General features: G+C 39.6%; 1 protein-coding gene across 1 annotated transcript in view; it reads left to right on the top strand.

The window, feature by feature from the left end:
• Window positions 1-25,753, top strand: part of LOC133365554 (collagen alpha-6(VI) chain-like) — a 146,826-nt gene that overhangs the window by 110,821 nt on the left and 10,252 nt on the right. The window contains exons 26-37 of the mRNA XM_061587620.1: window positions 287-349; window positions 656-718; window positions 3,369-3,431; window positions 5,932-5,994; window positions 7,026-7,076; window positions 11,887-11,922; window positions 13,396-13,458; window positions 14,826-14,888; window positions 15,912-15,947; window positions 16,495-16,531; window positions 17,390-17,883; window positions 23,154-23,244. Coding sequence (XP_061443604.1) covers window positions 287-349; window positions 656-718; window positions 3,369-3,431; window positions 5,932-5,994; window positions 7,026-7,076; window positions 11,887-11,922; window positions 13,396-13,458; window positions 14,826-14,888; window positions 15,912-15,947; window positions 16,495-16,531; window positions 17,390-17,883; window positions 23,154-23,244 — 1,123 coding nt within the window. The remainder of the gene's footprint in view (window positions 1-286; window positions 350-655; window positions 719-3,368; window positions 3,432-5,931; window positions 5,995-7,025; window positions 7,077-11,886; window positions 11,923-13,395; window positions 13,459-14,825; window positions 14,889-15,911; window positions 15,948-16,494; window positions 16,532-17,389; window positions 17,884-23,153; window positions 23,245-25,753) is intronic.

The following is a 25,753-nucleotide window of genomic DNA, read 5'->3' as shown; positions in this document are numbered from 1 at the left end:
ATTGTTGCCTACATGCAGCCAAAAATATTCATGAAAAGCATGTTGTTTCTTTGGCTCTGCCCTATACTACACTGCTGTTGAATGAATGCCTCCTGCCCATTCTACCAAACTCACTAGAGAGGAGACAAGTAATGTAACCAATCATCTTCCAGTTGTTGCTGTGGTTGTGGTTGTATCTGACTATGGTAATACCAACACTTGGCAGAAATTGCATTTCATTCTCTCTAATGGAAGCTGCAGATTGGAAATGCGTATTTTCTTTAGTTTTTTGTGTTTTCTTTTACAGGGTGTACAAGGAGATGAAGGGGAACTAGGTCCTCCTGGGGAAACTGGGCTGCAAGGCCAACAGGTAATGTAAACCTGTGTTGTGTAGCAGTACTTAATGGAGCATGGAACAAATATAGTAAACAGTTTATGGAACACCCCATGTTTACAATGATGATTTGTCAAAGCTAAATTCTGCATATTGCAATGAGTGCTCATCTCACTGGCTCTCCAGTCTGTGAGTCAATACAGGGAGGTTTTCTTTCCTGTAGCCCCTGTGTACTGAAGTGATTGCGTCAACAGCCCGGAGTCATTAAAGTAAGGCTGCATCTGTGGCTTGGCCAACGTGTATCAAAAATCGAATGTACTTTTCTGTCTCCTGTATCACCAGGGCACACCAGGTCTACGAGGAATACCTGGACCTCCAGGACTACAAGGGTTATCAGGTCCCCAAGTATGTCTTAAAATTATGTATCTTACTTCAAGGTTTGCCAGCCTTGTTGGGTCCATGGGTGTATTTGCAAATACAAATACAAGGAGGACCACACTCACTACACTGCAATGTATTTTGTTGGCTACAAGAGAATGCTTCTTTCAGGCCCAATTTGTAGCAGGGGGAGACCATGTGGGCTCCAGGGAGGGCCACTGTGGGTACATGTGTGCCCATGGGCACTACATTAGCAACCTCTGTCTTACTTCATAAAGTGTGTTTAATCATACCCTACAACTGCTTAATTTATTTTTGGCTCTTTAAAAATAAAAACAGTATAGGAAAGGATGGTAGTTATTAAACATACTAAGAATGCACAGGTGGAAGACTTCCATCTTGAAATCCATTTTCCTAGTGACATGGAAATCTATCTGTTCTGTTGAATTTCTTCTCATTTCATTGACAGTTCCTGCATATTTTTGTGCATGAGTACTTGGCTCAGAGTCATGTGCCTCGTAGTCTACACTGTACAATTGTAGTAGAACAATTTGGCTTTGCTTATGCACTGCCTCATGGGTCTTTAATTTTGATACCCACAAAATAATGTAAAGAGTACCCTTGAGCCTGAATTTTGCTCATGTGTAACTGTATGAGCATTTTAGCCAATGCATATTTAAATTTGCAAACCACTTCTAGGACCATGTATAGATGTCACTATGTGAATGGTTGATTCTCAAGAGACTGTCTCCCACCTTGCACTGTCACATATACAATGAGAACAAGTTCAGGTTTTTTTGAATCCATGGCAAAAAAAATTGAGCCTGGATTTAACATTTAGCAATTGTGGGAAATGGTTTAAAAGAAAAAAAAGTCCCAGAGACTGTCACACTCTACCTGTGTACTGCTTGCATAACAGGCATTATCTGCTGCTTAGCATTTAATAATTTTGGGGAATGATTGGGAATTAAATTGAAGACCATAAGAATTAAGGGCAAAGAGAAAATAACAACATGTACAATTTTATAATGTTTGCATTATCATAAACATCATAAATGTGCATCTTTTTTTCATACTAAGGAAGGCTGTCCCCTGATAGTTCATACCTTACAAGAAAGCTGAATGGCTGTATGCCAGTGTGAGAATGGCTAAGGCACCCAGGCTTTTTTCTCATGTTGATTTCATAGAATCATAGAATCATACTCAGCACTGCTTACATAATTGTCTTAACACCTGTAGTGGGGCAGGAAAGAAATAATAGAATCATAGAATAGTAGAGTTGGAAGGGGCCTATAAGGCCATCAAGTCCAACTCCCTGCTCAATGCAGGAATCCAAATCAAAGCATTCCTGAAAGATGGTTGTCCAGCTGCCTCTTGAATGCCTCCAGTGTCGGAGAGCCTACTACCTCTCTAGGTAATTGGTTCCATTGTCGTATGGCTCTAACAGTTAGGAAGTTTTTCCTGATGTTCAGTCGAAATCTGACTTCTTGCAACTTCAGCCCATTATTCCGTGTCCTGCACAGTGGAACGATCAAGAAGAGATCCCGGCCCTCCTCTGTGTGACAACCTTTCATATACTTGAAGAGTGCTATCATATCTCCCCTCAGTCTTCTCTTCTCCAGGCTAAACATGCCTAGTTCTTTCAGTCTCTCCTCATAGGGCTTTGTTTCCAGTCCCCTAATCATCCTTGTTGCCCTCCTCTGAACCTGTTCATTTGTCTGCATCCTTCTTAAAGTGTGGTGTCCAAAAATGGATGGAGTACTCAAGATGAGGTCTAACCGGTACTGAAACTTGAAAACAGACTCGTTGGTAGATAGGAAAGGGAGGTCATTTTCTGTAGTGGCCCCACAGTTCTGCAACTCATTACTGAGTGGACTCTTATCAGGCTACAACTTGACAGTTCATAGAATAATAGAATAGTAGAGTTGGAAGGGACCTGTAAGGCCATCAAGTCCAACCCCCTGCTCAATGCAGGAATCCAAATCAAAGCATTCCCGACAGATGGCTGTCCAGCTGCCTCTTGAATGCCTCTAGTGTCTGAGAGTCCACTACCTCTCTAGGTAATTGGTTCCATTGTCGTATGGCTCTAACAGTTAGGAAGTTTTTCCTGATGTCCAGTTGAAATCTGGCTTCCTGCAACTTGAGCCCATTATTCCGTGTCCTGCACTCTGGAACTATCAAGAAGAGATCCCGGCTCTCCTCAGATTTCTGAAAGACTGCCCAGTAGCTTCTACCATTCATCCCTTCATTCGTTTTTCTGAGCCATGTCAGGCCCCACTAAAGCTTTTCCCTGAAAAGACTTTCCCTGGATAAGCAAGTCCCTCCAAGTACAACTTGTGGGACTTATGTTGTCTATTCATCCACTCGGCTGGATTCTTTCATAAGATGTGGACTAACCCTTTTAAAAAAATGACTTTAGTTCTAGTTGTAGTGTCTGTCTGTCTGTGTCTTCCTGCACAGTGATTTAACAGACATCATCTAGGACTGTTAGAAACCTGGATATGATTATAGAGAAAACATAAAAGCTATTTAACTGCCTGCCAGTGATTACTGTGGTCAGAAAGGCCATTAGCAGTGAAGTAGAAAATGAAAAATTTGCCAACAATTTCGTACGTTGAACAGAAGTCAGGAACTGTTTATTCTTAATGTGACTTTCAATATGTGTTTCTGATTGGAGGGCAGACCAGGAATTGATGGCGTGCCTGGCTCTGTAGGGAAAGAAGGATCTACAGGTCAAAAGGTAAGCATTCCTGATTTCAATAGTACCTTTGTGCTTTGACAAAGTGTCGGAATGCATTTCTTTTAAAGTAAAAAGCAGCCTTTGTTTTGTCTACTATAAACAATAGAGCAGAGCTGTAATATTTTTGTACATTTGCACTTTGTACAAAATGAAACTGCAACTAGTTGTTTGGAACATGTACTCCACTTTTGTATTGATTTCACTGGCTCCGGGTTTATTTCTGCTGCAATTCAAAGTGCTGGTTATCACCTTTAATGCCCCAAATCTGGGCTTGCCAACTTTTTGAGGCCAGTGGGCACATCCGGAATTTTGAGAAAGTGCTGTGGGCATTGGCCACAGAATGGCTGCTATAGGATGCGTGGTATAACAAAAATGGTGGCTCTGGGGACGTTGCACAATACAAAATGGCTGCAACATCTAAAAGAGCAGAAACAGGAACACAAAATGGTGTGGACGTGCCCCTCCCCCAACCAATCAGGAAATAAGCCACCACCACACTCAGTCACAGAGAAAAGCTCTTGGCACCATTCCTCTGATCAGAATGGAAGGGTGTCTAATCCAATGAAATGGGAGCACGTGTAAGGGGCCATGTTCCATGTCAGAAAGGCCAAACCAGTGCAAACAGGGAATATTGAAAGAAATGTAAACAATGCCTATAGATTATACAGCCACAAGAGTGGCTGTATACTATAGCCAGCATGGATTTTTCACATTCCGCAGTGTTAAATTGAAAATACCCCCCATGACATACTGCTGCTTCCCATAAGCTCATTTCAAAACAAAACCTTACAAAACCTATAGTCCTGAACTCAGAAACGCTTGCTTAACAACCCTCTAAATTTTTGTGACAATACACAAAACAGAGAGAATTGAGAGTTCAAAGTGTAAAAAGAGGGGGGAAATCCAGACCCCTTTTAGACTTTTTTCTGTCAGAGTTCTCATAATTTGTTGAAATTAATTAAAAATCAGCCATATTCACAGAGTACCTGTAATCCTATTACTGACCTTCAGGCCTTCATGTTCTGCAGTTTAAAAGTTTAAGAAGTGCCTGGCTGATTTTTAATTAATTTAAGAAATTTAGCATTGCTCAGGCATGCTCAGTAAGAACCAACTGTCAGTGTTCTAAAAGCCAGACTCACAGCTGCTTGTCTTGGCTAATCAGGGGGCCACACCCACACCAGACCTTTATTTCACTTGAGACAGTCATGGCTTTCACCAAAGAATCCTGGGAAGTGTAGCTTGTGAAGGGTGATGAAAGTCGTTAGGAGACTCCTCTTCCCCTGACAGAGCTCCAGTGGCCAGAGTGGTTTAACAGTCAGCTGCTTTGTCTGCCACTCTGTGAGGGGAAGAGGGCATCTCCTAGCAACTCTCACCACACTTCACTAACTACACTTCCCAGTATTCTTTGGGAGAAGCCATGACTGCCTAAAGTGAAATAACAGTCTGGTGTGGATGTGGCCAGGGACAGCTTTGGTTTAAATTTGGATGAGAGACTACATATGCCTGCTGTAGAATAAAAAGGTGGGGAAAACGCTGAAAAACAATGATATTGTTCACAATGTTTTCCTTTTGGAAAGGAAAGGGGCTTTCCCCCTCCTCCTCCGCCTTCCCCTCCCCCTCCTCCTCCCTCCCTCCCCCTCCCCCAGGTCAGTTTCACCTATCCTAAGCATGATTGCACAGGAGTAAATCCCACTGAACTCAAAAAGTATGTAAATGATCAACCTGCTCTCCCCTCCTCCTCCCTCCTATCCCCTCCTCCTCCCTCCTATCCCCTCTCCCTCTTGCCCCTTCCTTCCCTCTTCCTTCCCCCTTCCTTTGCCCTCCCTCATCCCCTTCCAATCCCCTCCTTCCCCCTCCTCCCCATCCTTACTCCAATTTGTAGGGCACTACAGTGTCTCAGAGAGGAGGTCAGGTCTCCTTCTCCCCTGGAGCATTCCCCATAGCTGCCCAATTTCCCTGCTTTTTAAAGTTAGATAGAAATATCTGTTGGCTATAGGTACATTCTTAAACTGCAAGGGTTTTTTTGCCTATTAGTGAATAGTCTTTTATTTTGCATTGTCTGCTGTTTCAAATAATTTCCATAAACTTCTCTGGCCAAGCCTTTTCCTCATGGGAACATAGCCTTGCACCCGAGGCATTGTGTTTCCATTGACAGGTGCTAGAATAAAGTGCTGCTATGCATCCTCACCCATGTTCAAACATTTAGCCCAACGTTTCATAAAATCTAATGGTTTCCAGTATTCAATATAATCAGCAGTCTGTCAGTAAGAAGGTTAGGCTAGAAGTTCTCTCCCTGACATCTAGTTTTCTATATGAAGGGGATTATTCCGTGTGGAGGAGCTTTTCATCATGTGGGTCCCCCCTTACAGTTAGTGGTGGTACAGACCAGACACAGGTTTGCCTCCTACTTGAAAGCTGGCCTATAGAAACCAAACTAATACAATTGGTTGTTTGTAGCTTATGATGTTTGATGGTTAATCTCTTTCTCATGCCATGAAAGGGAGAATATGGCGATCCTGGAGAAAAAGGCCTAAGGGGGCCATCAGGACCAAGGGGCTTGCCTGTGAGTTTTGCCTTTTTGATTCTGAGTCTCTTTACTTGACATTTGTGACTGAATTTCTCTGAGTATCTGAATAAGAGCTGTTGCTCCATTTAATTTTCCTTCATCCTTCGTCTATTCTATCACTATATATTTTGGAAAGTTGTTTGCTCATTATGCATTTGGACACCTCTAAAGATATCACAACCAAACTTTGCATGATGGTTGCTGAGATCAAAGTGCAGCTTTTGGTCTGATGTTTGGATACAATAGGATGCCATCTTGAATTAAGATAGTGGACCAAACCTCTCAAAATTGCACTGATTTTATCCACTGATTTCAAAACTGCACTGATTTTTTGGTTTCTTTGAATTCCCAAGTAATCCTGGGTATGAGGCTACTAGTCATTTTTAATTCACGGCATATGCATTCTTTCTTTCTTTCTTTCTTTCTTTCTTTCTTTCTTTCTTTCTTTCTTTCTTTCTTTCTTTCTCCTCAGTATCACACACGGTGGAGGGAAAAACAAGCTTTTGAGGGTGAAGCATGCTAAAAATCCCTACTGGATTTCCCATATTCAAAATCATCAGTCAAAATTGTTAAGATGATGTACAGTTCGTTTTAGTTTTAAAACATGAGTCATCAAGTCACCTTGGTTTTGGCTTCTTATATGTTGTCACTAAAGCTCAAATTTCCTAACTCAAATCTGCATGTCAAAAGTCTCTTCAGAACTTAAATATGTGAGGTTGCAGTGCAGACTTGACTTTCAGGACTCAGATAGGTTTCAGATCTAATATGAACTTACTAATAATAAATTAAATAACTAAAGGTTGTATCCAGTGTTAGGCTTACTTAGACCAGACTAATTGAAATTAATGGACATGACTAACTTAGGTCCATTAATTTCAATGGGGCTACTTTGAGTAGAACATAGTTTGATACAACCCTAAAAGTTGCTGTTCTTTCATGACTTTAATTACACTCATTCTGCGTAACAGTAGGGCCAGCCCTAAAAGGCTTACAATTAACTTGTTTTTTCATTTTTCTATTCCTTGCAGGGCCTAGATGGTAATAATGGCTATGGTCTACAAGGAAGGAAAGGAGCAAAGGTGAGAGTCATGCTGTGGGGTTTGGGGCACAATCCACTGTCACTATTCAGCAGAGATGGGGAATCTGTGGTCCTATAGATGTTGCTGGACTACAACTCCAGCAGGTCTGTTTTTATTATGTTTTAAAGTGTTTTTAGTGCTTCTGTTTGCCGCCCTGGGCTCCTGCTGGGAGGAAGGGCGGGATATAAATCAAATAATAAATAAATAAAAACTCCTTTGAGTATTAGCTATGCTGGGTGGAGCTGATGGATGATGGTGTCCAGCAACATCCAGAGGATCAGAGATTTGCCATCTCTGCTATATAGTAACACTATGAGGATTATAACTGGTGCTAGTGACAACTGCTTACAACGGGCATTGTGATCTATTAAGGATGTATCTTATTGAACCTTTGTGAAAATAAGATGGGAATAGATTTCGTCTATTGCTGTTGTACTTGTGTTGATGTTCCTGGTGGATTCTGCCCCATGTGGCTATATTAATTTAATGAATAATATTACAAGTAATACACACATTATATTGGCACACTGGGGGTGGATATGGTAACTATTCTCATTTGTTGCAAGCATAGCCCAACTTCAAAAGACCATGCTTACTATTAAGTCTGTTAACATATGTCCCTGATCACACTTATACTTATACTCGGATGTATGACCACCAGAAGCACACTTTCCACAATCTTGGGCCTAGAGTCACAGTGTGCCATGGGGATGTTGTCTTGCACACCAGTAAGAGGGGGAAAATAGTAACAGAACTGAGACTCCAACTTGGGGGATAAATAAAAGTTGGTATTTTTTTTACAAAATAGAAAAACAGTTTATAGATACGCTATAGATGAAAACGATTTGCAGGCACAACCCTACCTAGTCAGGATTGACTTGACTAGTTCTATGGAGAGAAAGAGACAGATGGGATGGGAGGGGAAATACCTTTCCCATATAAGGAGAGGGGAGAGTCCTAGGGATCCATCAGGCTATAATGAAGGCCTAACTGCAACAGGCCAAACTCAACATGTAAATGATGCAGGTTTGGGCCATGCAAGGTCAAGACTGAGCAATTAGATTAGAGCAGTTACTTGTTCTAAAGTGTAAGTAGGAGCACTCTGTGTGTGTGTTTATTATTTTATGTATTAAATTTATATCCCACACTTCCTCCGAGTAGGACCCCAGGGCGGTAAACAAAAACGCTAAAACATCATAAAAACAGACTTTATATTAAAACAAAACATCTTTAAAAACATCTTTTTTTAAAAAAGCTTTAAAAACATCTTAAAAAGCAAATCCAACACAGACGCTGACTGGGATAAGATCTCTACTTGGAAGGTTATTCACAATGCCTCAGGAGAGTCAGGCAGACTTTCCCATCTTGGTGCCTACCAGATGTTTTGGACCACAACTCCCATCAGCCCCAGCCAGCATGGTCAATGGCTAGGGATGAGGTAGGTCTAAGGTTTTAGGGCTGTATAGCAGTGGTTCGTAGAGTGCTTTGATACAAATTCTAGGATGGTTGGACACTCTTCAACCTCTAGACTATGAGATGGCTCTTGTTGCCTAGAAACATCTAGAGAAAAAGCTATGACAGCACACAAAATGTAGGCAAGCCTTCTTAGGTTCCCTTGAGCTCCACTTGGTATGGCTCAAACAAGTGACCTGGGTTCTCCTTGAACCCTTCCAATTTGGTGAAAAGGTAGAATGGCTTAAAGAGAGAGGATGAGGCTTCCCACTGCCCTTAGGTTCCTGGCTCAAACCAAAGAAAATAATGAGCATAGAGAGGAGGCAAGAGTTGAGTTAGAGGATGTAGAGAGGTGGACCAGGCAAGGGTTGGAGCAATTTATCCTAGGAAAAATCTCACAAAGACTGCACCAGCTTGGAACAGTCTAGGTAAGGAGGAGATCCATGAGGGCTAAATAACATGGACCCTTGGGGAAGAATTCTTAAGGGCTTTGTTTCCTTAGGGGAGGAGTTACCTAGACATTGATGGGTTCCATGTTCAAAACTGAATTCAGGGAACCTAAATTCAGATTGATCTTGAGCATGAATGTCTTGTGCAAACCTACTGAGTGCAAAACGGCTCTATGTGTGTAGAGGGAATTCTAACTTTTACTAACGCAGAACTGCTCATTAATTTACTGATAGGAAAGGTACTTTTGTTCTTGCCATGCCTAGTGAATAATCAGATTGGAGAACATACATGGTGGCTGTGTGTAAAAGAAGTCAAGAGCCAAATAAGGTGTTTGCATACATCTAAGTCCTTACACTTTGGTAAACCCAACTCCAGTAGGGAGGACAGCCAGTGTATGCCAGTTTGCTTCCTTTGTCATACTGGTCCAAGCCCTTGCTTGGCATAGACACGTGCGGAGTGGAGCTTTATGAGACAAGATGCTAAGAGGTGTTCTTAGGATGAGAGCAAGGCAGATCACTTTGGTAGCAGGTTCCAATGTCAGTTGTGGAAGGCACAGGGCCACAAGTCCAAACTATTCCAAAATTGACAAGGGAAAAGCAACAGACCTCTCTTGCTAGATCATACATCGTGTTAAAGGCTATTCTTTTTTTTTCTGCTGGGGAGGAAATAAATTTCATTCAAAATGAACATTAAAAGCTGAGTTCTTTACTAGTATAAATGTCTCTTTTGTTGCATTACCTGGAGATATGTATATTTTCTGTCAGTTTTTTCTGTGTCCAGAACAAACAGTCTTTGCATATTATTCAATGAGGGGGAAAATGGAAATTGCAACACTTCTGAGGTATGATAAATAGTTGTGACTGGAAGAAAAATATGAACATCTTGCCCAGTACAGTCTTCTGGAGTCCCATGGCTGTCCAAAAATACAGAGGGAAAAGTATAAAAACTTGTTTCATTGGAAGTTAGTTATTCTGGGAGGATTTGGAAGGATGCTTTGAGAGTCTGAATAGAGCTATGAGCTTTACAGTGATTATCCCAGGATCAGAGCTTGGAAAAGTTACTTTTTTTGAACTACAACTCCCATCAGCCCAATCCAGTGGCCATGCTGGCTGGGGCTGATGGGAGTTGTAGTTCAAAAAAGTAACTTTTCCAAGCTCTGCCCAGGATACATTGTCTTGCTGTTTCTTTAGCTTGTTTCCTGATGGTACATTGCAGACTAAAATCTAAATCTTGCTAGTGCACTAATCTGACCTCCACTTGCCTTATTCATAGAATCATAGAATAGTAGAGTTGAAAGGGGCCTATAAGGTCACTGAGTCCAGCCCCCTGCTCAGTGCAGGAATCCAACTCAAAGCATACCTGACAGGTATTCAAACTCTGTTTTGATGTCAGAATAGCACACTGGTGTAACGTAATTTTTAAAATATCATTTTTGTATTCTTCATCCTATCCAGACACTATCCTCCATGTAGTTATGATCATATGGAGGAAGAAAGTGTACCTTAGGTTTCATTTCCTCAGAAGGTCACTGGAGGCTGCGGTTTCTTGGTGGTATATGGTTTTATTTGCACATATAAATAGGCAGATCCTAAGAGGGAAGGCCTTACAGAATGAACAATCTAAGAGATTCTGCTCCCTTATTAGGTTTCTAGTGAGGTTCCTAGAGCTCGATTCAGCACAGAGAGTGAGTCAAGCCTCTGTGTCTCTTCTTAGTCAAGTTTAAAACAATACTGGCCCCAGGTCTATTATTCTCTTGTACTTACCCTAGCCAGGGCAGGGGGAAAGGACTGCCCCCTTTAGCCTAGCTCTTTATCTTAGCCTTTGACAGCTGAGATGTATATTTTTGGAACCCATCCTATTTTGTGATTTTAGGTTGTTTTTAAGTATTTTTAATATTGTAATTTATAATTGTTGTAATCTGCCCTGGGACCTTTGGGCGAAGGGTGGCTAATAAACTCTAATGCTAATGCTTAAAATAACAACAACAACAACAGCTTCTGGAAGCATCTCCAGCAAGTAACTTCTGTGCCATCCAGTCCCCTGCAAAGACATAGTTAACAGTCTTGGCCAGAGCCATTAACTAACAAAGAGACTGGTCTGATCACTTTACCAGCCTCTTTTTCTGCAGAATCCCATTTTACAGATATAAAAACATAGGCTTTGAGAGAACACCAATGATAACTTCAAGACTAATCCCCCAATCCTATAATACCGTATATATTTATATATTCAATTATCAGTGGATTCTTCTTTCCCCTCCATTAGTATACATTTTCTCAGTGTTTTTATATGAGGTAGGTGCCAGTGTGCAATCAGTGCACGTAACTTGCTCTGGAGAGGCATGTAATCACAGACCCTATTGAAATTATATTTCAACCAATGTAGCTTTCTATATAAAATATAAACTATATTTATATAGTTTATATTTATGTATATTTTATATTTTATACATTTTTATATATACATCTGGATTGCCAATCTGCAATCCAAATAAAAACTGGAACAAAACTGATACTGTAAACAGATTTACAGCACAATCCTCGATATGTCTCTAAGTTCAAGAGGGCTTGCTCCCAGTTAAAGGACACAGGGTACAGGACTGCATACAATCCTAATTCTGAAAAAAAAAGTTGCCTATGGGAAGCTGCATTAAGTTCTTAGGAAAGTTCTGCCTTCAGTGGTACAGGATGGAGGTATATACTCAGTTCCGATACAAGATTTTGGGCTTTAGAATTGGTCCTGAGCACTGCCATTCCAATGGGCTTCTTGGATAAAGCAACTGTGAAATTGCATATGTGCTTAATTTAAAACAAAAAAATAGTTCTTTCTTTATTTAAAAACTGTTTTGAAATAAGCAACATGTAAGTAACATTGGACCAAAGTTTTGTATCTGTTTGTTTAATAACAGGGACGATCTGGCTTTCCTGGAAACCCTGGACTACAGGTATTACATGCACTAGTTCTACAGTGGTTAATTTTGGTTTCCTGTATGAGTTATTCTGAGTAGTTTGTTTCCTATTTCTTAGTGAGACAGATATGCAGTTTGGAGCCATGATTCTAGGAGAATATGCTTCAGCTCTGCTCTGTTGGCCCAGTCCAGATCAATGGTCTGAACCAGCAGAAGGTTAAACCATAACATTTTTTCTCCTCTGTGGCTTTTTGCACCCCTGGGGGCAATGATGCACTCCCCAGGGATATGCAGAGATGGCTGAGAATTCAGTGAGAATTTAGCACCGGAATTTTCAATGGTCTGCATATCCTCCATATTTGCTGAGCGATTCTGTTTGCTTTGAACTTCAGTGGCTTTCCCCTGACACTGTTCCCCCCCCTTGAATATTCCCTCAGATATATTGTTCTTTTATTGATTTTACTCACAGAACAGCAGCATAGGTCTTTCTCTCTCTCTGTGCCACCCTCCACCACTCAAATAATCCAAAATCCAAGTGGGAGGAAGCAAGCCAAGTCTCACCCACATTGTCTCTAGGCTTGCCGAGGAGGAGGTGGAGGTGGGAGGGGCACTGAAAGCTGCTTTCCTCTTTTCCTTTCCAAAAGGGAAACAGCCGGTCTCTGCTTGCTAATGTGAAAACTGGCCAGCCTCAGTCACAGCAGAGAAGGAGGGAGGCGGTGGCAGCGAAACTGCTTTCCTTTCCTTTATCAATATTTAAAATTATCTCAAATTATCAATATTTTCTTTCAAGATATTGATATTTTACTTCTTTCAAAATGTTGGTATTTTCTTTTATTTATTATTATTTATTTATTAAATGTATATCCCACCCTTCCTCCCAGCAGGAGCCCAGGGCGACAAACAGAAACACTAAAAACACTCTAAAACATCTTAAAAACAGACTTTAAAATATATTAGAATAAAAAAATCTTTAAAAACGTATTAAAACAAATAAGCAAAACAAAAATCTTTAAAAACGTTTTTAAAAATGTTAAAAGCATCTTAAAATATCAATATTAATATCAATATTTTTGGTGAAAGGAAAAATCAGACTGATAAAATCAGCGGATAGCAGATAAAGAACATACTCAATCGATACTGCATGTTAGGTTGATGGAATGCTTACAAAGAGGTACCATATCATGGTTCCCATCCCTAGTGTTATGGTATCATTCAATGGAAAGGCAGCTCCCATTATTGTACAAATTAAACTAAATATAGACATATGGGCTGGGGCCATTAAGGCCAGAAGGAGAAACCTTGTTATTCAGTTAATTATTATGGATTTAATAGATTGGTTGTATTATTGTTTTGACATAAATGCGGCTTTGACTTGTATATTTTGTTGTATGCTATGTTTTGATATGTCCATTATATTCAGTATTCTGCTTTTTGTGCAAGAAAAAGATAGGAGCTCCTACCACCAGCTTGGCCCTTTGCTGCACAACTCTGATTCTAATTCCTTTGTAGGGAGAAGATGGTGACCCAGGCATTCCAGGCGATAAAGGTGCCAAAGGAATGAGAGGACAAAGGGTGATGATCATAAACATTATTGGCTGGTTTTGACATGTGGAACTAAAGGGTTCTCTTTTTAATGGTTCTCTGAAAGCTGCAGAATTTTTTTCCAAGTATCTTAAGCTAGAATCCAGTTGCTTCAGTTGGTGACAGATTAATAATGCACAAAAATGGGCACTCAAAATGTCTCCATCCTTTTGGGGGGGATTTTGCTGAATATTCTGTAGAGTGGCGTTTGGAGATGGCTGAAAAAGGAAAAGAAGTATTTCTGTGCACTGCAGATAAGTTTAAAATCTTAACAGGAAAAGACTGGCAGGATGTTTTGATTGACATTATAGATAACAGTTATTTCCTGGGACCAACTGGTGAATGGTAATGGACTTCTACAGCTCAAGAAAGACATTTAATTTCATGTTAGGCATTGCATTATCATTAGGTTTGACAAACTGATCACTAAGTTCCAGGGGGGAAAATGAGGTTTCAGACACAGAGCTTCAGCATCAAACACAAAACAGAGGTGGAGTGGGAAGTTCTCACTGAGTGCCATGTAGTGTGTGTGGTGCTTTATGCGCTGCATTTGGCAACCATGAAAGAATCCAGAGGGCATGACTCTAGGCACCCAAGGGGAAGGGGCTGATTCTAGATGTCCCCCTTCTCCCCTTCACGCAGCAGGTGACCAATACTACCAGAACTAACAGGACTGAACATTTGCTTAACATGAGGAGGATACGTGATTCTTTCAAGGGGTTTGCTGCTGTGAGGCAGCAATTCTTATCTCAGAATAAGGGTCATAATCTTTAGCTAGATTCAGTTATCTTAAACTGTAATCCTGTTCCCTTGGTTTGCAACTGATGAGTATCTTAGGGCTGTGCAGAAATGGCCTCTCAAAAATTCCCAATCCTATTTGGGAGAAATTTGTCAAGTGGAATTCTCTAACATTTTGGGGATAACTGGAAAAAAATATTCTCGGAAAATTCTGTTTTGATGTATTTTAGCTCAGTTAATATTGAATGAAACTATATTGTTAGTTTGTACTGGCGGATGAAGGAAGTAATGGCTAAGTGAGGAGAACTGGCAGGAGCAAGAGCCAAGCCCATTGCTTCCTTTAGCAATATTCAATACTTAATATTGAATGCACAGCTGACCACTTTATTCAGTGAGAGAGAGAACTAAGGTGTGTTAGTGGATTCCTCTGAATATTCTCCAGGGATCTGAAATTTTCCAAGAGTTTGGAAGGAACCTGAAAAAGATTTAAAAAAAGAAAGAAAAAAGAATGTTCTTTTCTGAGATTTTTTTGGGCCAGCCCCAGAAGGTGTCATTTGTTTTCTCTTATGAAGCCTGAACATAGTAGCTATGTTTTAATGGGGTCTTTGCACTTATTTAAGGCCAGTGGTGGAATGCCAGGGACAGTGGGAGATCCAGGAGGCCGAGGAGAGCCTGGAAGAATGGTAATCTGGTTTCAAAATAAATATTTATTTAGTTATAAAAATTTTATCCTGACCTTCTTTGAAGGAGCCCAGATTCATCTGATATTGAAAGGTGATACTAAATATAGCTGAAAATACATTATCAGTGAATAATATTGTCCTGATCAGACATATATCTCTATAAAAATGTGCCCATCACCTTCATCAGCAAAATCAATAGCACAGTATAGATGTAACTAAGTGCTGAATTCAAATTATGTTTTCTTTAAAATTATCTTATTCCCTGGAAGATCATGGGTGTGGGGGGAGAATAATCTTGACTACAATCTAGAAGACTGATGGCAGTTGAAAACTGTGAGAGAAAACTGTACATACAAATCAAGTTATTTCAAAGTGAACTTTCTCTTCTGGGGCAGTTTCACTGACTGCATCATTCTACCTAATGGGTAAGGAGGATTTTACCACAAGTCATTGTGAAGTGTTGAAGAATCTCGTGTAAAGTGTTTACCTGTATTCTCCCTCTGTGAAGTAATACCACAGAAGCTGGAGTGAGGAAGGCGGCATTACAAACTGTCATACTGGAGAATCATTATTGTTCTGATAATATGGCCCAGTTTGCTTGTAATGCTAAGCCAAACCATGGCTTAGGACAAACAAGCAACCACACACGTTTCCAGAGAGGATTGCAGCTACTTCGCTTCTTCTCTACTCCTGCTGGTGCCACAGTGCTGTTAACTAAGCCATGGTTTGGCTTAGTGTCATGTCCAAACCAGGCTCATGGCCTGTGTCCTCCAAAACAAACCATAAGAGGCAAGCTCTCTGAGAACTTGCTCATTTGCTTGTTTGTGTTAAGCCATGGTTTGGCTTAGCATTACATGCAAACTGGTGAATACATGAAACTTGTTTTCTCCTCCCGCGGTCTGTTTATCAGTATGTGTGTGTGTGTGTGTGGGGGGTTATGTATATATGTGTTTACATCTGGACAGAGGTGGGGGTGGGGAAGCGAGTAATTTGATTTCCTAAATGTATACCTACTTTTTTCAGGGTCATAAAGGACATAAAGGCATGCTAGCAATGACGGTATGTGATAAACTGTTTCCTCACTTCTGATACAACACAGACTTCTTAACAAGTAAATATAAAAAAGAAATATAAATGGAATGGGGTTCTTAATGGCTGAATATCAAAAGGCAAAAATCAACAGATAGTGAAGCAGGAATAATGTGGGAGACATGGAGAGCTTAGGCTGAAACTTGGAACTTGGGGTAGTTCCAGCTGATCTCAGTGCCAATAGGGAAATTGATGTCTGCTGCTATAGACCTTTAAAGATTTTTTTTATTGTTTCATGGTTATTTATTATATTTGATGAATTTAATTGTACTTTGTTTATTGTGTTCTGTTTTATACTTTGTTGCTACATTGCCTTGAGATACCCAATTAACAATTTAATGAATAAAATTTGCTGTAGCTTTTTAAAAATGGGAGTTGTGTCAGATGCCTTTGTCTGCAATTCTCTACACACTTACCTGGGAGTAATTTTCATTTAACTCAATATGACTGACTTTTGAACAGGCATGCATAGGGTTTTACTGTTAATCATATTGGCTTTCTCCCCCCTTGTCTACAGCCTTGCGAACTTGTTAACCTTACAAGAGGAAACTGCCGTAAGTAATGACCTCTTCTTAGTACCAAAGGCAGGTTTTTTGGAACTAACAGATGGCCTCGAAAAGCTAATAGTTTTAAATTGGCATGGGTTGATTGCAATAAATATGTTTACCTATCCACATTCTGGAATGCTTTATTTAGAAGTAAGCCCCTTCACTTTCAATGAGGCTTACTTTCAAGAGATGTGATGTATAGATGCAAATGAAGATAAAACTCCTGCACCTTTAATAGCTTTGAAGAGGAGGAATTTCAGTGGCTTGTTTTAACTGTGGCTTGGCATTATATGAGAACCTAGCACCGTTCCTTAATCTTAGTTTTTGTGGCCATCCCACTAAGCTACAAAGGGAGGAGGCAAGAGCTTCTGGCAAACAAACCAAACTTTGAAGAAATAAGTCATGGTTTGATTGATCATCTGTAGGACAACTTGTAGTTAACTTGTGGTTTGAAAAACAAATCATGGCTTAGTGATGTGTGTAAACCAGACCAATGATTTTGTGGTTGGGCTAAGATTTGAACCCAGAATTTTCTGGCTTAAATAAGATTTGCTATGATTTCATTCTTTCTACTACAGCTAGTTCGCTTTATCCAAAGCCAAAAGTGTTTTTTCATTTAATGTTGCAACAAGCCTCATGTTCAATACAAATTCTGTCTGTGCTTTTCTGAGTGTTGTTCTTGGGGATTTTATGTAAATGAACAAAAACAAGAGATAATAAGTGAAATTAAACCAATTTTTTTTATCCCGTCTAGCTTGCTGTACAGGTGAGTAGCTTTGAACAGATTCAGTTTCAGTGGGTAGAAAATGGTTGTCATATCTAAATCCTGAAAATCCTCTAACTTTTTTTGGCCTTGATTACAAGGTATGACCAGGTGTCCGGTATATCCAACTGAAATGGTGTTTGCCCTTGATATGTCTGGAGATGTTACCCTGGAATCCTTTGAAAGGATGAAAGACATTATGACCTCTTTGCTGAAGACTATCGAAATTACCAGAAGCAACTGTCCAACTGGCGCACGGGTGTCAGTTCTTTCATATAACACAAACACAAAATACCTCATCCGGTTCTCTGACTTCCAGAAGGATGACCTTCTTGTGGAGGCAGTTCAGAGAATTCCACTGGAGCGGTCTTCAGGCAGACGGAATATTGGAGGAGCCATGAGGTTCATTGCCAGGAATGTCTTTAAACGTCATCGTCAAGGTGCCCTCATGAGGAAAGTTGCAATATTTCTCACCGCTGGCCCATCACAGGATGTAACCTCAATCAATACAGCTGTGTTGGAATTTAGTGCTCTAGATATCACACCTGTGGTCATTGCCCTCAGTGAAGTGCCTAATATAAGGCAAGCCTTTTTGGTAAGCTGGCTGTCATTGGAGCCTGTTTTTGCATAATAATAATAATTAATGATCAGTCAGCAAATCGTATAGTCTGATGTACTCAGAGTTGATGGATCTTGCTCACTAAATATTCTCCTGTTTTGTGATTCCTTGCTGGACTATCACATATTAGGTATTTCTGGACTCTAAAACATCCCAGTACATAGAACTAGCATGTCAGGGTGAAGACTAGGCTAGAACAACAAATCTCACTATCACTACATGCAGGGGTCTTTTTTAAAATTAAGTAGCATTTAGTCATATGAGCATCTAAATGCACTCTATAAATATTGCAGAAACAGATATACTGCCTCATCTGCTGTAATCTAGCAAGAAAAGGGGGGCAGAAATTAACAGAATGCAGGGTTTTAAAAAAATATATACGGGGAATGTACAAGTCAGATTAACAAAGCTTTTGGGTTGTATATTTCAGGGTATTAAGGTGTTGTTTTTTAAATGATGCCATGTTTTGATCATGTACAGGTTAGATAACTACAGTGCGTTTTACATGGGGCTGCCTTTGAAGAATGTTTGGAAAATACAGCTGCTGCATAATCCTGCTCTCAGGGGGCTGTTATTTGGAGCATATGAACCAGAATTACTACGTAATAATTTCACCATAGTGAAGTTATGCTCAAAAGTTTACTCTGTAGCTAAAAGCATGGGGAAATATAATTCAGTGCTTCCTGTTGGATACTGAATAATTGAAAATAACAGCTGCTTTCTGGTAAAACGTAGAGCTTTCCTCAGATGGTTCTTCAGGAGTATCAATTGAATCTACCTTGAATTTGTTTCCCCAAATTCTTCCTTGGAGGTTTTGATGGCAATTGTTCTTCAGATGTGTCAATTTTCAGAACGTATTTCATGCTGAAGATCAAAATTTGTTGCCCAGACATTTTTGCAGTAGCTGTCAACACTGGACAACATCAGACACAGCAGTGAATGTTTCACAATATCTGACAACTGATTTGCAACAGCTTGTAGTAAATGTTGTATTTGCATGCATTTTACCAAATATCTCATTGATTAGATGATAGAAATCAGATAGGCAAACATCAGATTTTAATTCTGAATTAGAATCTCAAAATGTGGGGAACAGATTTCAGTGACAAAATCCAAATTGTGAAACATGACATTTTGTGAAGTTTTGAATGTTTGTTTCCACAATAGTTTTTCTGTTTCTTGTTCTATAAGAAACATACAAGATTTTGATGTGTCCTACATAGTTATTCTGGAGAAATGTAGAACGACTCTCCAGGGTAGATCAAACAGCTGTTTTGTATTTATTAAGGAGAATATCCTTTCAGTCATCACCAGATTAGCCAAGCAGCAGCAATATGTTTGGACAAATATTTGTGGCCTTGGTTTCTGATGTGTGAAAGTTCATCTACAGATTTCCAATAGATATTGGTGTGAATGGTAATTGTAGAGCTGAATTCATTGCCAATTGGCTGTTTGTGTTTGCACCAGAAAAAAAATCACACTGAAGCAAAATCTCACATTTGGACAGTATAAATGGATCCAACATAGTCATATAATAATGAAAGCATAATTAATCTCTCTGGAAACAAAACATATTCCCAGTATTTCACTCAGCAACTTCACCCCTAATAACCATTCTTTCAGAAAGTATCTGATCTGGCTTTCTCTCATCTCTATCTACATGGCACTGTTTGTAAACAGAAACATATACAGTGCCTTGCAAAAGTAATCAGTCCCCTGACCAATGCTCTCATATTACTGAATTACAAATGGTACATTGTAATTTCATTCTGTATGCTATTTTATTTTGAAACACTGAAACGCAGAATATTGATTATTGTAAGGTGACATTGGTTTTATGTAGGGAAATGTTTGTAAGAAACATAAAAAACTGAAACATATTGCTTGCATAAGCATTCAACCCCCCACATTAATATTTGGTAGATCCACCTTTCACTGCAACAACAGCTTTAAGTATTTTGGATTAGCTATGTACCAGCTTTGCACACAGTGTCGGAGGGATTTTGGCCCATTCTTCTTGGCAGGTTGGTTGGACGTCTCTTGTGGACCACAATTTTCAAAGAGCACCACAGATTCTCAGTGAGATTGAGATCAGGACTTTGACTGGGCCACTGCAGGACATTCACCTTTTTGTTCTTGAGCCACCCCAATGTTGCTCTGGCCTTGTGCTTGGGATCATTGTCCTGCTGAAAAGGGAATTTCCTCCCACGCTTCAGTTTTTTAGTGGACTGAAGCAGGTTCTCCTGAAGTATTCCCTGTATTTTGCTCCATCCATTTTCCCTTCAGTTTTAATAAGATGCCTAGTCCCTGCTGATGAGAAGCATCCCCACAGCATGATGCTGCCACCACCATACTTCACTGTAGGGATGGTGTGTCTTGAGGCATGGGCAGTGTTAGGTTTGCGCCACACACAGTACTTTGAGTTTTGGCCAAAAAGCTCTATATTGGTCTCATCTGACCACAAAAATGTTTCCCACATGGCAGCTGGGGCACTGTCATGCTTTCTGGCAAACTCCAGACTTGCTTTCAGATGGTACTTTTTGAGTAACGGCTTCTTTCTTGCTACTCTCCCATACAGACTAGTGTTATGCAGAGCTCTTGATATGGTTGACTGGTGCACCATTACTCCACTCCCAGCCACTGAACTCTACAGCTCCTTCAAAGTGGTTGTTGGCCTCTCTGTGGCTTCTCTCACAAGTCTCCTTGTTTGAGCGCTGAGTTTTGAGGGACGGCTTTTCTTGGCAGTGCCTGGGTGGTGTGATGCAGCTTCTACTTCCTGATTATTGATCCACCTGTGCTCACTGGGATATCCAAACACTTGGATATTAATTTGTACCCTCTTCCTAATCTATACATTTGTATTACATTATCTCTCACTTCTGGAGAACGCTCTTTGGCTTCATTTTCCTTCAGATGCACAGCCTGACCAGTCATCCTTCAACAGTGGGGTTTTTGTCCTGATAATGTGACAGCAACTTTAATGGTTCACAGATGGAGGCCAATGGTAAGGTAACTGTGTCCTCTATAGGGCAATTTGTTTCATCTGTGTAAACTGGGACCTTCCACAGCACAGGGGTTGAATACTTATGCAAGCAACATGTTTCAGTTTTTTATGTTTCTTACAAACATTTCCCAACATAAACCCAATGTCACCTTACAATAACTGATTTTGAGTTTCAGTGTTTCAAAATAAAATATCACACAGAATGAAATTACAATATAGCATTTGTCATTCAGTAATATAAGAGCATTGGTCAGGGGTCTGAGTACTTTTGTAAGGCACTGTAACTCGTGTGGAAATTGAGGCTAGTAGAATATAGCAACAGTTGATTCCAGCACCCTTTTAATTGCTGTAACATGCATTCTTGAGAGTGAAAGCATATGCTTGTCTCCAATTCCAATAAAACAATGACTTTTACAGAACCTCAGATTTTCCTCTGATTGCTTGCCAATTTTTTAATCCTCTTCTGAGTTTCACAAGTTGTAAACTTGAGAAAAGGCAGTAAGGAAATAATAATTCAAATTTTGTGAACTTTGTTTGAAATAGCAAAACCTCTTAAAAGCTGTCCAGCCAAATCTGAAGGGAATACTATAGTTGGGCCTAATGGAAAGACAAGTTATCTACTTTGAGGTCTCTCCAAAATTTTCAATGTGAACAATATGTGGTACATCCTTAGTTTATCTCTCATTCATGCTCTCCATGAATATGGTTTATTTATTGCCCACAACAGCATTATTATTATTATTATTATTATTATTATTATTATTATTATTATTATTATTATTATTATTATTATTATTATTATTATTATTGATGTTTAGGATTCCAGGACAGTGCACAGCATTATTATAATCCAAACATTACAAAAATCAAATGAAAGTATCTCAAAAAAAACAACCCTGCATATCTAAAACAAGAAACCTAATTTATCACAGCCAGCCCATCATAGCAGTTGCTGGATCCCAGGACATATTTTACGTCCTTCAAGCCTAGGTGAATATATATGCCTTTAGATGAAAATTATCAGTGTGGGGTATAAATCCACTTCCCTAGTTCTAAACTGGGAAAGATGCCATTATCGTGAAGATTCTGTCTCTGATCACAACCCCATGGACCATACCTGGTGATGGAACCATGAGCAGAGCCTTCTCTGATGATCTCAAAGCATGGGTTAGTAGGAGACCATCTGCCAAGTACTTGGGCCTCACACCATTTAGTGCTTTGTACACAAATAGGCAAATCTGCCCCCTATTCTTCATATAAAGTGTGGGGATTGTAGGGCATCTTGGTGAAAAAATGGGGTTGGATTGTTAGTTGCACTCAGCACCCACTGAAATCAATGTGGCCTGTTAGTATTATCAGTTTTTCACAACCGTTTTTGCTCCTGTATTCTTTCACTGTATTCATAAAAATGGTTTCTTCTCCTACCTGCGTAGGTGGACTGCCTGGGTAGGTGGACCATATGACACAAATTCCTGTAGCCTGGAATTATTGAGCTGTCAAAGGCATTGACCAGACCCTGGTTTCAATGCATAAAAAGACAGGGTCACTTTGAATGATCAAGGAATATGTTTATAACAATATATTTGAGCACAATCTAAGTTTGGCAGGCCTATAACTCTCCTGTTGAAATTAAAGAGGTGGATTGCTGTGGCCCCTTTATTTACAGATTTTCAGAATGAGAAGTAATAGCAAAGAAAGTGCCGTCCCTACTGGCAAAATACTTCTACACATGTTTGTTCCTGAAATGTGACATAAGCCTAACTACAAAGAATCAGTGAGATTTTATTGTGATTTCTTTATAAGAGATTTAAATTTCTTTATAAATTGAATAAACAAAAATATCACAGTCACCTTTCAGAAAGTATTTTGTGTTGTATCCAAGTGTGCCCTTCCTTCCATGAATGAAAAGAGTACTTTTGTTCACAGAAATGTCTGATCTAGCAGAGGCCTTTGCTAATGGATGAGGCGATCCATGAGACATTTTTTTTGCTGATTTCCCTCTCCCTCATGCACCCTCTCATGCTGCCTTCCATGCTGTTCTGGAGATCTATCATATTTTGGAGCAGATTTTCAGTGGGTGGAAATGGAAGAATTAATGAAAATCAACTCCCTCTTTCTATTAGCTGAAGTTCTGCTGGATCAAGAGCCCTTCTGTGAATGGAAGGGCCCCACTGGATCACACCCTATATTTTTAATGTTATTTCCTTCTGTTTAACTTAAATTTATTTTTGCATTTAATTAGGCAGATGATACTCATCAATTCCAGTTAGTTGTTTGGGAATCCAAGGAGGATGAGGACTTGAACAACATTTTGCATTGTGCACTCTGCTTTGGTAATTTCATTTATTTCATTTACTCTTAAATTGGTTATATGTAGAATGATCACTCCCACACACACACGCACATGTACTGACAGTTCTTATTAATTTCAGAACTGGAACTTTCCTTATTCATCTGGATGTTGGCTGAGTTTGCATATAGCAAGCACCAGATATTCTCAGTACTGTTTGTTTATCCTCAACTGAAAAGGTACCCAAGATTATACTATGGGAGTTTACAGGTCCAGATGGCAATGAAGACCTTTGGGCCAAAACTCTGTACCCACTTACCAGGGAGTTAAGGCCCACTGAATCCAGTGAGACTTACTTTTAAGTATATACATGTATAGGATTATGTAGTTAATGACCTAGCCACTGTAGAGCCCATCTGGGAGTGTAGGAGCTGCCTCTGGAAAAGCATATACTTTCTCCCAATAAGTTGCCAGGATATCACTGTGAATTTGTAAGTCACTTTGAGTTCATTTTTCTGAAGAAGAAAAAAGCGACCAATAATAACAGTAATAGAGACTTGGCCATATTTCTCTAGACCATATGGATCAAATGTTCTGAATTTCAATATTTCAAATTATTACAGGCCAGCCATCTGGGTATGCCCTAAGACTCTTACCATAAAATGACCTAGACTTGTCATCTGATTTGTACACAGAGAAGGAGAGGGTGTAACGTTGCCATTAAAGATGTAGGCAGCTGGCAATTCACAGTTTGTCTTTATTAATTATGTATTTTATATTTTCTACCTAACAAGCATTGTAACTGGTGAAAAAAGACAGAATATGATAATTAAACTGAAATTGGATGAACTGTAGTTAATTGCCATCATTTCTGCTTTTCAGTGAATTTGATTCTGGTTCTGCTTTGGCATTACATTGTTGTTTATATTTTTTCTGTCTTGCAGTTTGTGTTTTTGTTTTTATTTTCTTGTTTAAGATTTATTCACTAATAGGCAAAAAACCTTGCAGTTTATGAATGTACCTATAGCCAACAGATATTTCTATCAAACTTTAAAAAGCGGGGAAATTGGGCAGTTATAGTGAATGTACTAGGGCAGCAGAAGACCTGACCTCCTCTCTGAGATATTGTACTGCCCTACAAATTTATCTAAATGCAAACACCATTTGGGTTGGTCTTTCACAGTCCAATCCACTTCCTGTGTAGCTTCGAAGAATTTGGTAACATGTGCCTCTGAGCATATGGTGAGTGGTAGCAACACCTGCCATCTCCAAAGATGGAGAATTACATTTTTGTATGTTTGCTGATGTTCTTCTTACTTTGCTTCTTTTCTGTGTTACTACTGTCTCTACAGAGAATCTAACCTAGAAAATTATATTTCTCCCATTATTCAGCCTAGCAATCTGTCTCAAATTTATCTTTATTAATTTCAAAGCCTTTGTATTGGTCAATATCATATGATGGTGAAGACAGCCTTTTGTGTTTCAAACTGGAGGTTATGCTCTATTTCTATTTTGGGCACATTAACAGTTGAATCTGAAACTGCAGATTGATGTAAAATCAGACTGATAACAATATGTTGCTACTTAAGCAATGACTGTAGCTGTTGGAAAAAACAAACTTGGCCTGCCCAAGATGCATGTTTTCAGCCTGCTATGCTTAAACTACTCCACTTAAGGAAAGGTGGGCATGGTCAATTAAAAACATAGAGCACACCTAGAATTTTCCTAGAATATATTTCACCTCCCATTGTTATATCTTGTGCAAACTGAGACACTCCTCATGTCCATTGGAATCTATTCTGCAGAACAGTCAGTGCCATTATTGCACAATTATATTTGGAGCTTTTTTTTAGTGTTACAAAGTGTTGCTGTACTTCACATATTCACAGGACAGAAGCAAAAGAAAATGATTTACTGTAGGTTACTTCACTAAAATTGCAAGGTAAATCAAACATATTTAGAGTGACTATCTGAACTATATCAGCTGTCTTAATATTGTTGCTTCCTCCCTTTGAAAACAAGATCAGCACAGCACATGTCTGGTTTCTGTTGTTTGGGCTGATTGCAGGTGTTGCCACCACTCACCATATGTTCAGAGGCACATGTTACCAAATTCTTGCAAGCTACGCAGGAAGTGGATTGGACTGTGAAAGACCAACCCAAATTGTGTTTCATTTTGACAAATTTGTAGGGCAGTACAATATCTCAGAGAGAAGGTCAGGTCTCCTGCTCCCCCGTGCATTCGCTATAGCTATCCCAATTTCCCCGCTTTTTAAAGTTTAATAGAAATATCTGTTGGCTATAGGTACATTCTTATACCGCAAGGTTTTTTGCCTATTAGTGAATGTTTTTTAACCCAGGAGGTAAGAAATGCGATCCTGTGCAAGGTTGCTGAGAATGGATTGATCATTTGCATGCTTATTGAGTTCAGTGGGATTTACCCCCCTGCAATCATGCTTAGGACAGGTGAAACTGACCACAGGGAATGGGGAGGGGAGGAGAGGGAGCAGGCAGGAGGGGGAGGGGAAGTTTGATCATTTGCATGTTTATTG

The sequence above is a fragment of the Rhineura floridana genome, chromosome 10 (genome assembly GCF_030035675.1).
Source record: "Rhineura floridana isolate rRhiFlo1 chromosome 10, rRhiFlo1.hap2, whole genome shotgun sequence".
Lineage (NCBI taxonomy): Eukaryota > Metazoa > Chordata > Lepidosauria > Squamata > Rhineuridae > Rhineura > Rhineura floridana.
The sequence above is the reverse complement of the archived record's forward strand: the minus strand, read 5'-3'. Positions and strand labels throughout refer to the sequence as shown.